Below are 15,467 nucleotides of genomic sequence, written 5' to 3'. Positions count from 1 at the left end.
ATAAAGTACATATCGATATACCATTTCACGTAGTTTAACGTCGATCGGCAGGCCATAGTGAGTATACTCATGAATTTTATGTTTCCTCCTCACTCTCCTCACCTCTTTAAACCGTGAAGTATACAGTTCGTCGAGGTAGCCTATTGACTTACATTATTCCATAATTTAATTCTAATTTTTTTTAATCGCATAAGTACACGTATCGTTAGTTAATACTGTGTAATTTAATGTTATCGAACAGGCCATCGCTATTAGACATAACCCGTGGACATTAATTTCCTCATCATTTAATTCTCATTTTTTGCCCCGCATAAAAAGTTACATATCGTTAGTTAATGCCATGTAATTTAATGTCACCAGGCAGGTCATCATTAGTAATTTAATTTTCTTTTAATTTATCCCTCTTATTTCATACTGCGTAGAGAAGTACATAACCTCGCAATGTACACACGAAGCGCGGGAGGGCATCTCGTCCAATCCAGTGCACGACTCATCCCGAGGCTGGACCGGAACTCGGGAATGGGCGGAAGTTCACGACGCCTCCCTGGAAGTTCTCGGGAACTAACTAACGAACCAACCAACGGCCGTCTCGTAATTCCCCGAACTCGCGTTATCCCTGTATTGGCAATGAATTAGGGCCATCAGGAGTGAGACGGGGCCTCGGCCCTATCCCGCGGGAATGGCCCGAGATGAGCCTCGGAGGGCACTAACTAATCGAGCGGGAGTACCTAGATGCCGTATCCAGGGACCCTAGGTACCCCATCTAGATACTCCCTAGATGGCCCCGAGTCCTCCGGTGCGTGGCGAGTGGCGGAAACGCAGCGGCCTCGCGGACGTCGGATACCGGGACCCTGGTTCCCGGTTAACCCGGGGGTTCCCGGGGGACCAGGCCTCGGCAAATCAGCGTCCACGACCGGCTCGTAAATACCCTCGTAAAGCATCGAGCTCGCCGGTTTAACGGCTGATCTCTCGAGATGAACGTAAAACCGGCCGATGTGAGCCGCGATACCGAGCCGAGTCTCGGTACTTCCCGAAGACGCGCTCGAGGATGGCCTTAACTTATTCATTCCCCCCTTAAAGTCCCTCCCCGAAGACGGGAGTCGTCCTTTGACTTAGGGGAATTTTTAGACCCCTCGGCAAGGGGTGAACGCGACCCCTTTTAGTAGAAAAAAAGATAATTGATCGAGTTAGATTCCCCCAGAAATTCAAATTTCCTGCTTTTAGGTTAGGTTTGAGATTATTTCTCCTTCTCTCCCCTATAAAAGAGGGAGGGCCTCAAAAATATGTCTTCCGAAAATTCTCCCGTTTTTCTGTGCGGTCCGAAAAGACCATCTTGAGTTCGACCTCCACCCTCGAAAGCACCCCTGATAACCTTTGCCCTGTAGGAGGTTTAGCTTCCCAAGGACCCTTATCACAAAGGACATAGGTAACATGGGATCGCATGTCCCTTTGGACCCTTAACGAGCATTTGTGCATTTCATGCCCTCCTTCTGCACCCCGTCGCCTCTACTTTCCCTCAAATGGATAATAGCTCTTCTGAGTAGTTACGTACTTCTAGGTTATTACGTCTTGTACTACTTGAAGACTCCCCGGTACATCCCGAATAATCGGGGGAGTTCACCCTTAATTGCAGCGTATTCGGGGGTGTTCCAGTCCCCGTTGGATTGCGCGATGCCGAATAATTAGTCGAACGGTAGAGGAAGAAATTATTATTTCTTATCGCCCTAGCGTGAATTCCTCCCTTAAGTATGAGATGCGTATATTCATACGGCGATAAGCTAGCGCCCTGCAGGAGTCGGCAATTTAGTCCGCGCCCCACCACGTGACTCCTCCCTCACCCGCGTTGCACTCGACTTGCATTCCCGAGCTTGCAGCTTCCCCTTGCACCTGCACCCTCACACTTTATGCTGGCGCTTATGCAAATCGAACCCCCCTTGTCGGGATTCCGCGATAGTCTCGGCCCCCGGGGTGGAAGCAGCTTTTATGCAGCCAACCACAGCTTTTTACACCCCCCGCAGAGATGCATCTTGAGATGCATCTCGAAACGCAGCCCACGATTCGACTCCACCCTGAACGGGACGCACGTCACGCACCCTCTGGGATTCCTGAGGGAAATTTCCAAATTAACAGGCGGAACGTGACCGGGATACGGTGCGGCAGTTCCAACCCGATTCGGCCGCGGGGCGGGGAGAAAACCGCGTGCCGCGGAATCGGGCCGGTCTTTTCAGCGATCAGGGGTTAATACAGGGTAAATATTGGCGAAATGCAGGGTACACACAAAGGAGTAATTCCGCGTGCGGAGGGGTTGCGGAATCGGCTAGGGTTTAGGTTGCACCCTCCGGGGAGAGGTCGAACGTTGCGTTGGAAATTCCCTCCCCAATAATTGGGTATGAATAAATCATGTAGGATCTTTATTTCGTGGCTTTTTAATTATTCTAGAATTAGGTGGTGAGTTTACACGTGCGATTTATGTAGAATTTACGCGTAATTTAAAAGTAATCCATTACTCGGGGGCGAGCGACCGTGGGACCCCCTTTGTCGGCCTTGTCGGCCGAAAGACGCGGCGCGGATTAGCGCCGGCGACAATGTAGACGCTTAATTAATTCGGGGGGTGCATTTTGTCGGGGCGAGTCGGTTGACCCGTTCGGAACGGTCCCGGACAATGGGCCCTTTGTTCACGCTCGTCTGTTGCATTAATGCCAGGGTCCGAAGAGAGGGTTGAAAGGCCCAGCTCGTTGCACCCCACACGTGCACGCATACCGTATTACCCCCGAGAGTGCGCCCACGTGCGCCCATGTGCGCCCATGTGCACCCGTATGCACCCACGTGAATCCCTATGTGCCCATATGCACCCATGTGCACCCACATGCACCCACATGCACTCATATACCGAATGTATAAGCGATGGGGTGGTACATGTCCACCCTGCTCGCCCCTTAACGCGTACCACCGCGCTGATGCACGTTTGAAACCTGATCTCGTGTATGAATGCACCCCGGTGCATGTGCATCGCCCACAGGTACGCGCAGTATGTACTCCTCCCTCGAAGTAGTTACTCACACGGGGGAAATGGTCCGCGACACGCGAACTGGGTTATGCTCGTTCACTTCCTCGGAAACCCGGATTGGGACGCGGAAATAATGCGCCGCTGGCTCCCAGGGGATGCACCCCTTCGCGGTGCATCCCCTGCGGTGCATCCTTCACGGTGCATCCCCCACGAGCTGGAACGCGTTGGCGCGCCACAGGGGGTGCCTCCAAATTTTTCGTTCCATTATTAATCCTGAGGAGTTGTCGACATTTTTATTAATTATCTCAGACAAATCTTAAGTAATTAAAGAGATTCCTCGTTTCCCTAATGGAAGCGTCTCTCCTCCTTTGCGTGAATTTTTATTTTTTTTTCTTGTTGCGTTTAATATTTTGTTTCTCTGAATTCCCAGAGTGCATTCTCCGGATTCTTCTTTCTGGGGGAGGGCTTGTGGGGGGAGATTCTTCCATCCCGAAAGGACCACCCCGGATGTATCGAGCTTAAGGGCGAGCACGGTCTGACGAGCACTCCACTCTTTCCGCCCCTAACTTCGCAGGGTCTCGAGCGTTTCCGCCCTTGCGGCGAAGTTTGCGATATGCAATATGCAACGGGGTACCTCGCGGGGGGTCTCGCGAATTTTCAAGGGGGTCGCCCGGTGGGGAGATGTAACGAGCCGGTGCTGAAGTCCCATCCCCCCAGTGCACCCCCCGCGGTCTTTTGGCCTCCTGAGGAATAATTTCCCGCTTCGAGGATTTATTCCTGTAACCCCCCGCGGAAAGGATCCTCTGATTTTTTTGAAAAACGCTCAGAAATAATTATTTTCCCGATTTTTCGATTTATTGAGATATTTAAAAAATATGAAATCATCGTTTCATTCTGTTATAATGGTTAATTAAGGGGGTTGTTTCGCACCCTCGTGATTATTACGTGGTTTTATTTTTTACTTATCTTTTAAATTATCGCGCACTTATCGAGGAATTGCGCTTTCTCGTCGATACCGAGACTTCCCCTCTGGACAATCAAGGGATGGCAAAAAACGACCCCTGTTCGGGACTCTTTTGCCATTGTCGCCCAGATGAAGGTCCTCCTTTTTCCGGGCTCGGGCGCTAACGAACTTGAAATAAGTTCGAAGGAAATTTCCCAGGAGCCAGTTACTTCAGCGGTGGGATTAGCTTTTTCCATTATTCCCCATATTTCCTCCCCGACTTGGCCGCAACGTGGTGGATTAATAGAAAGCGCCTGACATTTTTCGGGAATTAATGGGAATAATTTTGAACTCTCCCTAGGGGGTAACTAGTAATTGCATGCGGGGGTTGCTAGGAATTTGTTCGCGATTCCATTCCATTAGGGGGTAGTTCAAAGCCCGCGGGATCTGGCGGCTCTATAAGACGTGGAAAAGAAACAAATAGAGGGGGTTGGGAACCAGGGGCATAAATCCCACAGAGAAAGGGCGCATACAGAGGGAGGACTTGCGAGTCTATTATTCATGCGGGGCTAAAAGCTTCGCCGAGGAATGTGCGGCCGCGTCTTGCGGAAAGTTTCCGCGCGCGGATTGAGGAATCTCGACCCCGTCCGAAATATCGACCCCGGAGACGCTTAAAAAAATCTTCAAAACCCTCAAAATTACCTCCCTTTTGGAGAATCTCTACCTCATTTAACCTTGCTTAATTTAATCTAACTTCAAAAATAAAGGGGTCGGGTTTATAAAAAGAAAAAAGTTGAAAAATGAATATTAAGGTCGGTGAAGTTTTAGGAAAAATCGGGGGGATTTTGGGGCGCGTCACTCCGTGATAAGGGACTCTATTATCCGGGGGCGACAAGTGCCCCTTTCCTCTAGGGTAAAAACTCGGCCGATTCCGCTCGTTCCCTCCATTTTGTTCGCCTCTACTGCCGGCTCTTCAGCCTTTATGCCGAAGAAAAGGGTGGCTTCAATTTCTCGCGGAAACGCGCCTTCAGCTACCCCTAGAGCGGCCATTCAGGGGGCGCTTTGCGGGGGGTAACGAGGGAGCTTGCGAGGCCTCCGCGCTTTTGCGAGCTTCCCTGATCGATTCTGGTCGACGCGTTATTTCCGCTCCTCCGGGGTGTGTTAAGACTCCGGTGGAGAAAATTAACAAAATAAGGAAAGATGCGGAAAACTAAGAAACGAGGAAGTGCGTCGACCGGGTGAAATTCAGCCACTCTATAGGAACCCTTTTCACGGCTGAATATTTCCTGGGTTCCCTGGGAGGAAGACGAAGCGCCTTCTCCCTTTCCGACAGGTCGAGGGTGGCGGGGGCTAAAAAGAGGAACGTCCAATTTTCCGTGAAATTCAACTTTATACCCTCTGTCACCTCGGTTGGGGGAGGGAGGGGGCTGAGAGGAAATTCCCAGTCTTCGAAATTTTCACCCGGTTTGCAGACTGCGCGATCCTTCTTTTATGCGTTCTTCTTCGTTTCCTTCTTGCCATCTCTTTTTCTTTTTTCATTTTATTTCCTTTCCTTTTTCCTGATCCACTCGCTCGGTCGACACCTACGCGATCGGAGGTTCGAGTTCCTCCTTTTTATCAGCCGAGCCGGAGATGGCGACACGAGAAGAAAAACATCCAATTCCCCGGGAAAACGCGTCTTTAGTATCACCGGGAAAACGGGACGAGGGCTTTCTCCTTCGATACACATCCTTGGGTACCTCCTCCAAGGACCTGATCCGATTATACTGCCGCCTCGTGAAATTGCAGACGACGAACCTGATGCTGATCGAGCTTGCCGATACCTCTTCAGCCAGTTATCAAAAATGCCGGGTGATAAAACGAGGGAAAATCAATCCCTGGATAATTGTATGCCCATTCTTCTTCTTCTTCTTCTTCTTTTTTTTTAACGGTTTTCGGATTTTCATTTCCGAGGGGAAATGAATGTTTGGCGAAGTATATCCGCGGCGTGGCAGGGAATTCTAGGAGAACGCACTTTCATCATTTTCTCCCCCATAGAAGGGGATGCACCCTTGCTATTTATCAGACTTCCAGACGACAGGGGGAAGTTTTAGGTCGAGCTTAAAATTGTAGTCAGACACAAGTTTCCTCGATTCGATTCCCGCGGACTCCTCGAACCGAACAAGAGCTCTTCGTCCTTTGACAGAACGAACGTGCCTCAATTCCTGGAAAAACCTGGAAAAGAACTTTCGGCCCGTCGGAACAATTCCGAAGAACGCGACATGACATTTGTATCGGTCGAATCAAGGAGATGGGAATTTAATTCGATTACTCCGTTCGATGATCTTGGCCCGGCGATAAAAAAGAGACACCTGAACCCGTTTCAATGATGAACATCCTGCGACATGTGGAGGCCAAAGGATAAGTCAGTGATGAAATTGGGATGTTGAAATTGCAAGCGCGCTTTCCATGAAGATTTAGGAAAGGAATGGAGAATTTGAATGAGAATATTTCTAATTCGATGATCTTGGCCCGGCGATAAAAAAGAGATACCTGAACCCGTTTCAATGATGAACATCCTGCGACATGTGGAGGCCAAAGATATGTCAGTGGTGAAATTGGGATGTTGAAATCGCAGGCGTACTTTCGATGAAGATTTAGGAAAGGAATGGAGAATTTGAATGAGAATATTTCTAATTCGATGATCTTGGCCCGGCGATAAAAAAGAGATACCTGAACCCGTTTCAATGATGAACATCCTGCGACATGTGGAGGTCAAAGGATATGTCAGTGATGAAATGGGGATGTTGAAATCGCAAGCGCGCTTTCGATGAAGATTTAGGAAAGGAATGGAGAATTTTAATGAGAATATTTCTCATTCGATGATCTTGGCCCGGCGATAAAAAAGAGATACCTGAACCCGTTTCAATGATGAACATCCTGCGACATGTGGAGGCCAAAGGATATGTCAGTGGTGAAATTGGGATGTTGAAATCGCAAGCGCACTTTCGATGAAGATTTAGGAAAGGAATGGAAAATTTGAATGAGAATATTCCTAATTCGATGATCTTGGCCCGGCGATAAAAAAGAGAAACCTGAACCCGTTTCAATGATGAACATCCTGCGACATGTGGAGGCCAAAGATATGTCAGTGGTGAAATTGGAATGTTGAAATCGCAAGCGCACTTTCGATGAAGATTTAGGAAAGGAATGGAGAATTTGAATGAGAATATTTCTAATTCGATGATCTTGGCCCGGCGATAAAAAAAAGAGAAACCTGAACCCGTTTCAATGATGAACATCCTGTGACATGTGGAGGTCAAAGGCTATGTCAGTAATGAAATTGGGATGTTGAAATCGCAAGCGCACTTTCGATGAAGATTTAGGAAAGGAAGGGAAAATTTGAATGAGAATATTTCTATGCGGGGGGTGCGAATTTATCCTCTTTTTGGGGGCGGATGCGGAAGTCGACGGCGCAATTTCGGGGGCTCTGGCATGGTAAAGGCTCGGTGTAATAGAATTTCACGCTGAACTTGGCCTCTGGCGATGGAAACCAGCCCTTAGGTCGGTAATATAGCTTCGGGTCTGTCCACAACAATTCAGGCCGGACCGCAGGATGTCGCCGGGGCGTAGTAGAGGCCAACGTGTGGTCAGACCGAAGCGAGCGGCTGACCAGGCTTTGATATCACTACTGGGAATATTTACGAGAACCTCGAATTACATCCTTAAAGTCGTTCCTAACCTCCTAAGAAATTTCCTAATGTATCCAAACTGAAGAAAACCGGTCGGTTGGAATAAAGCGCCGACATTAAGGTGAAGTGAAACCCCCTTCAAATCAGTCGATTCGAATACAACACTTTTTTTAAAGGATATTAGACCAAACTGTCCGAAACTTTGACACATCACTCCTGATCATCTAAGAATTGTCCTGACACATTCAAAATTTGGATTTTTGGAAAACATTTTTTAACTTAGCCCAGACCAGAACCAAAATGGCGTCGAGCTCTCATATTTTGATCAATATACAATTATTGAAGGCTCTGATATAAGAAACGAGAGGGTCAGGACAATTTTACGACAATTTAGAACACTCTGGTAATCGATAAACTCGCATTCGAACGAAATAAAGGCAAAAAAAGTGTTTATGCGCTTCTATGCTAAAACGATGGGAATACGAGGTCTTGGCGTGAAAATTGAATTGACCTGGAAATCACAGATGGCGCAGGGGGTCTCTCTGCACTCAATTAAGGCCTCAGAAAGCACGAATCTAGAGGATTTCTCGAGTTTTACTTCGATTTCTTGATATTTATTATACGAAAACGACAGATGAAGTATACCATTTGATGCAATACCCAATATAATTCGACCCAGCTGTCAATATAAAAACGTACGTCGGCAACGTAGGCATGTTGAAAAATCTTCTTTATCGACGTCGTTCAAGTTGCTCGACGTTTTTCACTTCACCTTAAAGGGTACTTCCTCGAACCGGCCAAAAAGTGAAGCGAAAAAATTAGGCTCGGTCGAAATTCCCCTACAAAATAAGAAGTTGGAAATGTCCAGTTTGAAATTTTGATGCTCACGAGTCGCGTTCTAAAATGTCAGCCGATTTGGAGGGATGTTTTCACTGAAAGTGTTCGATTCGAATCGACTCGGTCGGAACGTGAGCGTCGCCTTAAGTTCCTCGAAGCTGTGCTTATCGCATTTGTTCTTATCTCTCTTTTATACGTCGGGATCGCTGTCGAATCGATCCCGAAGTTTGCCGGCCTTGGGGGCTGGTGTCCTAAGTAGTGCGAAGCCGTTTGGTCGGATTCGCTACTTGGGATTCCGGGCGGGAACGGCTGACTAGACTGCGACTACTTTCCCTGGAGTTCCGCAGTGGAGCAGATGGCGCCGACCCCGTGCACCCGATAGTTCCTTGGCCCGATGCAACTCCTCGCAACTACTGCCAATTCCGAATGCCAGCCAACTGCGGAGTGCTTAACGTTAATTATTCCCCGAGCAATTAATCCCGAACGTTCGATGTAGTCGCAGGGTCGCGCGATTGCCGTTTAATTTTCCAACGGGCAAAGCTCTCTCATCGAAAGCCCTCGTTAAGGTGGGAATGAAAATCTCCGAGAAATCGATCGTTCGCGAAATTTATTCCCGATATTACGCGATGAAATTTCAAGCGATTCGATGCATCCACTTTGGAGGAACACAAAAAAGAATTCACGGCCGATCGCTTTCGCGTCGCCTTAAAGCATCTAATATGTGTTCCTGCGATGAAAGAAAAAAAAAATGAAATTTCACAGGTGTCCCGACCTGCCTTAAGGCCTTTGCAACTTAGATTGTATAGTTTCAAACGATTCGGTACGTTCAGTTTGAAGAAAAGTGTTATGGACTATCAGACGCCACTTTCGTGTCCCCTTAAGGCGTCGCCCTGATCATGTTTCAGGTGCGTAAAGCTGGCACCCCCACCTTTACAAAATTCAAACTTCTTTGTCTTAACATTTTGTGCTCTTTATGTGCTAATTATGTGCTACATTCGCAAATGTTGTGCTAGCTTTTTAATGGTGGGGGTGCTAGCTTTATTAGTACCCAGCACCCCCACAGAAAAAATTGAATTTTTTTCCAAAAATCGAGCTAGCACAAAATTTGCGAATGTAGCAGATAATTAGCACATAAAGAGCACAATATGTTAAGACAAAGAAATTTGAATTTTGTAAAGGTGGGGGTGCCAGCTTTACGTACCTTCATGCTTCCCTCTAAGAGGAGCTTCGAGCTTAATGCGTTTAATAAGTTTGACGGAATTCATTCCTTCGATTTATGGATATATCGCGTTTAATTAGAACCCAAGTTTAATTAAGGGTGCAATTGATAGTCGACATTGGAAGTGGCCAATTTAAAGCGAGCGATTTCTCCTTTTTCCGGCAATAGTCGGAGGTGTTCCAGGCGGCAGTTGCGGCGGCGGCTGTTGCAGCTGCAGGTGGCCAACAGCCAGCACCAACTCCCGGTGGAAACGAAGCTAGTCCCGAAGGTGGAACCGACACCGGAACTCTGGTACCAGTGACGTCAGGTGCGACGACGCTGGCCACCGTGACACAAGGCACAGACCTCAAAGGCCAACCAAAGCGCCTCCACGTCAGCAACATACCCTTCCGCTTCCGGGACCCTGATCTCAGGGCGATGTTCGGGGTGAGTCGATCGATCGATTATCGCCTATCGACTATGCGGCAATTTCAAGGCCACCCAATAAAACGTCGAGTAAAGATACATTTTTGCAATCCGTACGATTGTCAAATTAGGCATACAGAAGCTGCATGAAAAAAAAGATCTCGATTCAGCTACGAGTCGCGTTGATTAATCGATACACCGAGAAAAAAGAAATTCATTGAACCGGAGAAATATTTCTTGGAACGGTACCGAAGAAATATTTCGATTCTTCGAACAAAAAATAATTATTTGACGTAAACAAACTGGAATAAATTGGACAAAATATTTCTCCGGCTTCTTGAATTTTTTTTTTATAACGGTGTGTATGTAGTTTCGTTCGATATATTTTTTTTAAATTTGGTAAATTAGGAATATTGGCCGGATGTGATAATTCACCGAATAATTCTTGGGTAATTAAATGGAGGAGAGAGGGGGCAGTCCTCCGGGGGGTCCCTTTCCCAGAGGTCACCGACCCCTGGGACGTTCTCCAAAGCCCTTCCAGAGACTCCGGGGAGCCGATACTCGATGCAACTCTGAAGCATCTCGGAAGTTTTAACGATACTCTCTCTCCTCCTCCGGGGCTCGGATTCCGGCGGGAGATTCAAACTTGGCCGTCGAGACCGGCCATTGAAATTCCGCCCGGCCTGTTTCTGTTTTCAATTCCGCGGCCCGACGTCGTCCAATTTTCGACGTTCGATTTTGCCCCGATGTCGCGATACCCCATCCCCCGCTGCTGGGGGAACTTTGCCCCCGGGGAACTTCGCTTCCGAAGTTCACCCTAGGCGAAGTTTGGTCCCCGGCTCGCCATTGATCCGAGAACTGCTCTAATTGGAGGCCGGTCCTTCTTTCTCTGTTCGCAGCAATTCGGGCCGATCCTCGACGTGGAGATCATATTCAACGAGAGGGGAAGCAAGGTAAGCGAATTCCGCGCCCTTAGGCCGCGAGCCACCCCTGTCAACAACCCACCCCCGATGTGCACCATCACAATTAGACTTATAATCGCATTACCGGAGTGCTCCGAGTTCCAGGGCGACAGGGAGTTACGGTAGCCTTCCTCCCGGGAGCCGGCCGCCATTTTGGATCCACGTTAGGCCTTCAAAAATCGACAAAGCCTTGAACGAAAAGAAAATAAGAATTTTATCCGGAGGTGTTACTAAAGGCCGTGTTATTACTCGCAATTATAATTCCACGAGTTCGATCCTCCTTTGTTCCAGTTTCGATAAAACCCCGGAAATCCTGGACTCCGAAGAGAATGCATCGCAACTGAATTTGAAATATGTATAATTTAATTCGATTATTTAAACGGGGCATATTAATTCGACATTTCACGAGGGAACGTAAAATCCAATCGTGCGAGCGGGTTTGATTTATCATTAGAGAATTCGGGGAGGAATCTGCGATTTAAATGGAGAATTGACTTTTCGGGGAAAAGAGGTTAGAGACCATTTTTTTACGTCCTCCTGGAACTCGGAAGTGCCGCGTAACGAAGGTTGTCCAGAGAAGGGAGACATGCAGAGGCACGGGTATGTTTTCTTTTTTGCTCAGGGGTACTTTTTTTCCCCTTTCTTTCTCGTCCCCTTTAGGACCTTTATTATTCCTCCGAGAAGTCCGAATTTGCATGGCCGCGAGGAAAAGGTTTCGAGATAACTCGGCCGTGTCGAGCTTGCGCGTGGCTCTGCATTTCTTTCCACTCTGATTTATTTTCAGCTCGCTGGCAACGCTCCTCCGATAGGAAGTACCATCGACGTTCGACAGATAACAGATCGACTCAATCACCATTTACCAGCTCCAATTATTCAGACGACGGACCTCCTTCAGACGCCCCTTTCTGGTTCACCCTACCGAGACATGTCGGACGATTACCGCGTCCTGCAAGCTCACATTCCTTGTTAGCATTCCTTCCAAATCGAGAATCCTTTAATTCAGGACTAAATTCGTCATCGAGTTCAAATCTTCGAACCCTTTAACAGTTCCTTTCTTTCAAGCTTCCCCTCATTTCCTCCGAAAATGCGACTTCCGGTTAACCGGTTTCCCTGCAAGTGTGAAATAGAAGCGAGAAAATATTCAGGAAAATTACTGGGAGGTTCTCCGTTAGGAGTTTTGGATTTTCACAAGCAGCAGATTGTCGGTAGAGGGGCTTGGGGGGGGGGGGGGTAAATCCGTCCAACTTTTTTTAGGATTTTTGGTGCTCAGGTGTTGTCGCAGTCCTTCTTCCGCCCTCGTTAAGGGGCTGTTCTTTCCCTCGATTTTCCCGGGGAAAACTGGGGAAAAAAAAATGCGTTTGAGATGCAAATCGGCCCCAATATGGCCGCCGTGGAGCGGGATAAGATCCGCAGTAATACATCGCGTCGACAGGCGGCATCCGGTGAGCTCGCATATTCAGCACTTCGGCGTCAAGTGCGTCCAAGTGCACTTTATCAAGCCACCGGGGTAAATGGGAGCCGAGGGTGGTTCCAGCTTTCGAATCGTCATCCCTGACCTGGGTGCTAAAATTGTCGTCATCGGCCGAGGAGCCCCAGCTTTCAATAATCCCCTCGTTTGCATTGCATGTAAATAGAAACCGCAATCGCGACCTAATAATCGCCCTCCACCTAGAATTTAACACCTATTTCCTAGACAAAGAAGGAGAAAATAGGAATTAACTGCTATTTAAAGAAAAACCAAGATGGCCGACATCTCGGGCCGACCGACGCGACCTCTTGCACTTCTCGTTGGAATAATTAATGCCGGCCGACTCGGCGAATTTATCGGAAAACTACTCGCCCGACACTTCCCATCGAACGTTTTCTCCGATTGGCCGGGGAAACGAATTGAAACGAACGGTCAATTAGTGATCGTTAAGCGCCTCTTTGTATCCTCACCTTCCCCACGTCCGTCTTTCTCTCTCTCTCCGTCCCTCTGGCGCTCTTCCTGCTCTTTAGTTTCTCTTTGCCTTACCCGGTTCCTCCTTTTTCCCTCCTGCACCCCTCGTCGAATCGGCGGAATAATTAATCGTGCGTTAAAAATCAATAGCTCGCCTCCGATGCACTTCTACATTCGGGGGTAGTTGAAGTGGAACTGTCGCGAGTTTAGTCAGCCGCGAAAGTGGAAATTCCGCGTTTAGAGTCAGACATTTCGGTGAAACGGTCGCAAAGTCGAAATCTCAAAAATAGAATACTGGAGTATTAAGGAGACAGGAAAGGGTCATTCTATATGTATCAAACCGTGAGAATATTTATCAAACTTTTCTCCAAACTGGGTGCACCGAATTATCGGAAACATTAACACGTGATTATGGAGGCCCTAAGGATGAGAGATGTGAGACGTGAGATTTCACTTCTCGGTAAAAAAAGTCTTTTGGGTTTTGGTTCTAGATAAACACAAATTTCTTTTGGAAAAATGAAATTTCACGTGCATCGGGTTTTTCCTTAAGGTCTCCACAATCTCCCGATGAAGTTTCAAATGTTTCGTAATACTCAATTTGGAGAAAAGTTTTATAAATATTTTGACTTTTTGGCATGTATGTATATATACACTTTCATATCATCTTAACACTGGAACGGGACGAAGATAATTCCTTTGAACGAGGAAAAAGATATAGGAATTACGAAAGCACTTCTATATACCCTTTGCTATTTTTGTTCTTTTGTAATTTCAATTTCGTAGTGAAATTTTTGAAATCTTTTTTATTGCTCCTGGATGGAGAAGGTCGCAAGGGAGGCGTTTCTAGAGTCGGACTCTCGGTCCCAGAAGTCGGCGATCGTTAATTCATCAACTGGCACAGAGGCTGGATGCTGCCTCTGGACCGGAAGTCCGCGTCAGGGGACTTCCGTCCCCATAAGAGCCAATCACGACTCGAGACGGGATCGTCGGTCCTCCTCCAGTTTCCGGATGAAGGAGCGAGCGGGCGGTGGATTAATTAAACTCGTTTACAACCGGATCGTATTTATCTCCCTGACCAGTCGGGGACAGTTTCGCTGACCAATCGAATCGCCAATGCCGGCCACTGGGAAAGTCGAAACCCGGGAAGAAACGCGAAGATCTACGACCCAGTTCGTTATCGTCCCATTAATCAAAACTCATTTATCTCCTCCCACCGAGCCTATATATCTTTTTTTCTCGATATTTTCTAGCTCGACCTAACCTCGTTCCGGCGAGTCGGCTCACAAGTTGCCAGAAAGGGGGTTGTCATTTTATTTTGAAAATAATCTCCCCCGATATCATGTTAGTTTCCAAATGAATTCGATTAAATCGAATAATTGGATCACTCGACTCGTTTGCCGATTAATTCGCGATGGAGTTTCGCGCGCCCACGGGAGAAATGTAATCGGAAGATTAAAACGAGGCCGCGTTTATCCGAGCAAAACATTCCTGCTTAAATCGTTCGATTATGTCACTGCACGTGCGAGATAGTCTAATACGGCCCTCTTTCCCACGTCGCCCTAAATATTGCGCCACGGGATGGAATTAATTTCCTGATAAGCCCGATTTTACTCCCCATTAAAAAGGTAGTCCAGGCTCGGAATTAATCCCGGTTAATCCCGAGAACGTCCAAACTGGGGATTTTTCCTCGGCTTTTCGTTTTCGGATTTAATCCCCACCCCCTGCATTTGACGCTGTTTGTATGCGCATCTTGCGGGTTTCATAATTAATTCCCGCCGTAATCGGATTTAGCGCACTTAATGCGGGAATTCTTTTCCATATCCAGGTTCGCCTCGTCGAGGCCTCGCGCAGAATTCATTAATTTCCGAGTCTAATAAAGTCCCACCGTGGATTCGCACGGCGCCTCCCTGTCCCTTCAATTACCCGCCAGTTAACGGCGTAATTGGCACAATTTCGCCCTTTTTCGAGCCGAGTGACCCCCGCTGCCAATTTCCATAATTTCCCCGTCCCCGCCCCCGGCGCTGATCGATTCTCGACCTCGATAAGAGACTCGGTAAATTCTAACGAGACGTAACGACGTCCTGCCGAGTACTCGAAATATACGCCTTGATGACCGGCAATCATTAATCCTAATATTAACCATCATTTAACATTCGAAGCTCCCAATCGTCTTCCTCCCTCTTCGTGATCATCTTCAAGTCCTCCCTGTTAAACGAATATCACACGACTTTAGAATGATTGAAATTGAGAATTATCGATGATTATGAACACGAAAAAAAGAGAAAAAAGAAACCTAGACGATGACTGTATACGAGTGGGATTTTTAGAAAATCCATACTATCGGTGGCGTATTTAAAATTCCACTTTTTATCGTAATTGCATACGAAAGAATTGGTCAATGTTAACGAGACAAGATGACATCTCGGAGGAGCGTTGCCATTGTCATCTTTAGATATTAAGCGACGACGGCGCAACGAGATCCGA

At 47.4% G+C, this 15,467-nt stretch overlaps 1 protein-coding gene across 1 annotated transcript in view; it reads left to right on the top strand.

Moving 5' to 3' along the window:
- LOC105695568 (RNA binding protein fox-1 homolog 1-like) overlaps nt 1-15,467 on the top strand; it is a 125,775-nt gene that overhangs the window by 46,452 nt on the left and 63,856 nt on the right. The window contains exons 3-4 of the mRNA XM_023435026.1: nt 9,846-10,103; nt 10,982-11,035. Of these exons, the coding sequence (XP_023290794.1) occupies nt 9,846-10,103; nt 10,982-11,035 (312 nt within the window). The remainder of the gene's footprint in view (nt 1-9,845; nt 10,104-10,981; nt 11,036-15,467) is intronic.

The sequence above is a fragment of the Orussus abietinus genome, unplaced genomic scaffold, assembly GCF_000612105.2.
Source record: "Orussus abietinus isolate OABI.00-Male unplaced genomic scaffold, Oabi_2.0 scaffold33, whole genome shotgun sequence".
NCBI lineage: Eukaryota > Metazoa > Arthropoda > Insecta > Hymenoptera > Orussidae > Orussus > Orussus abietinus.
This window is presented reverse-complemented; position numbering and strand designations above follow the sequence as displayed.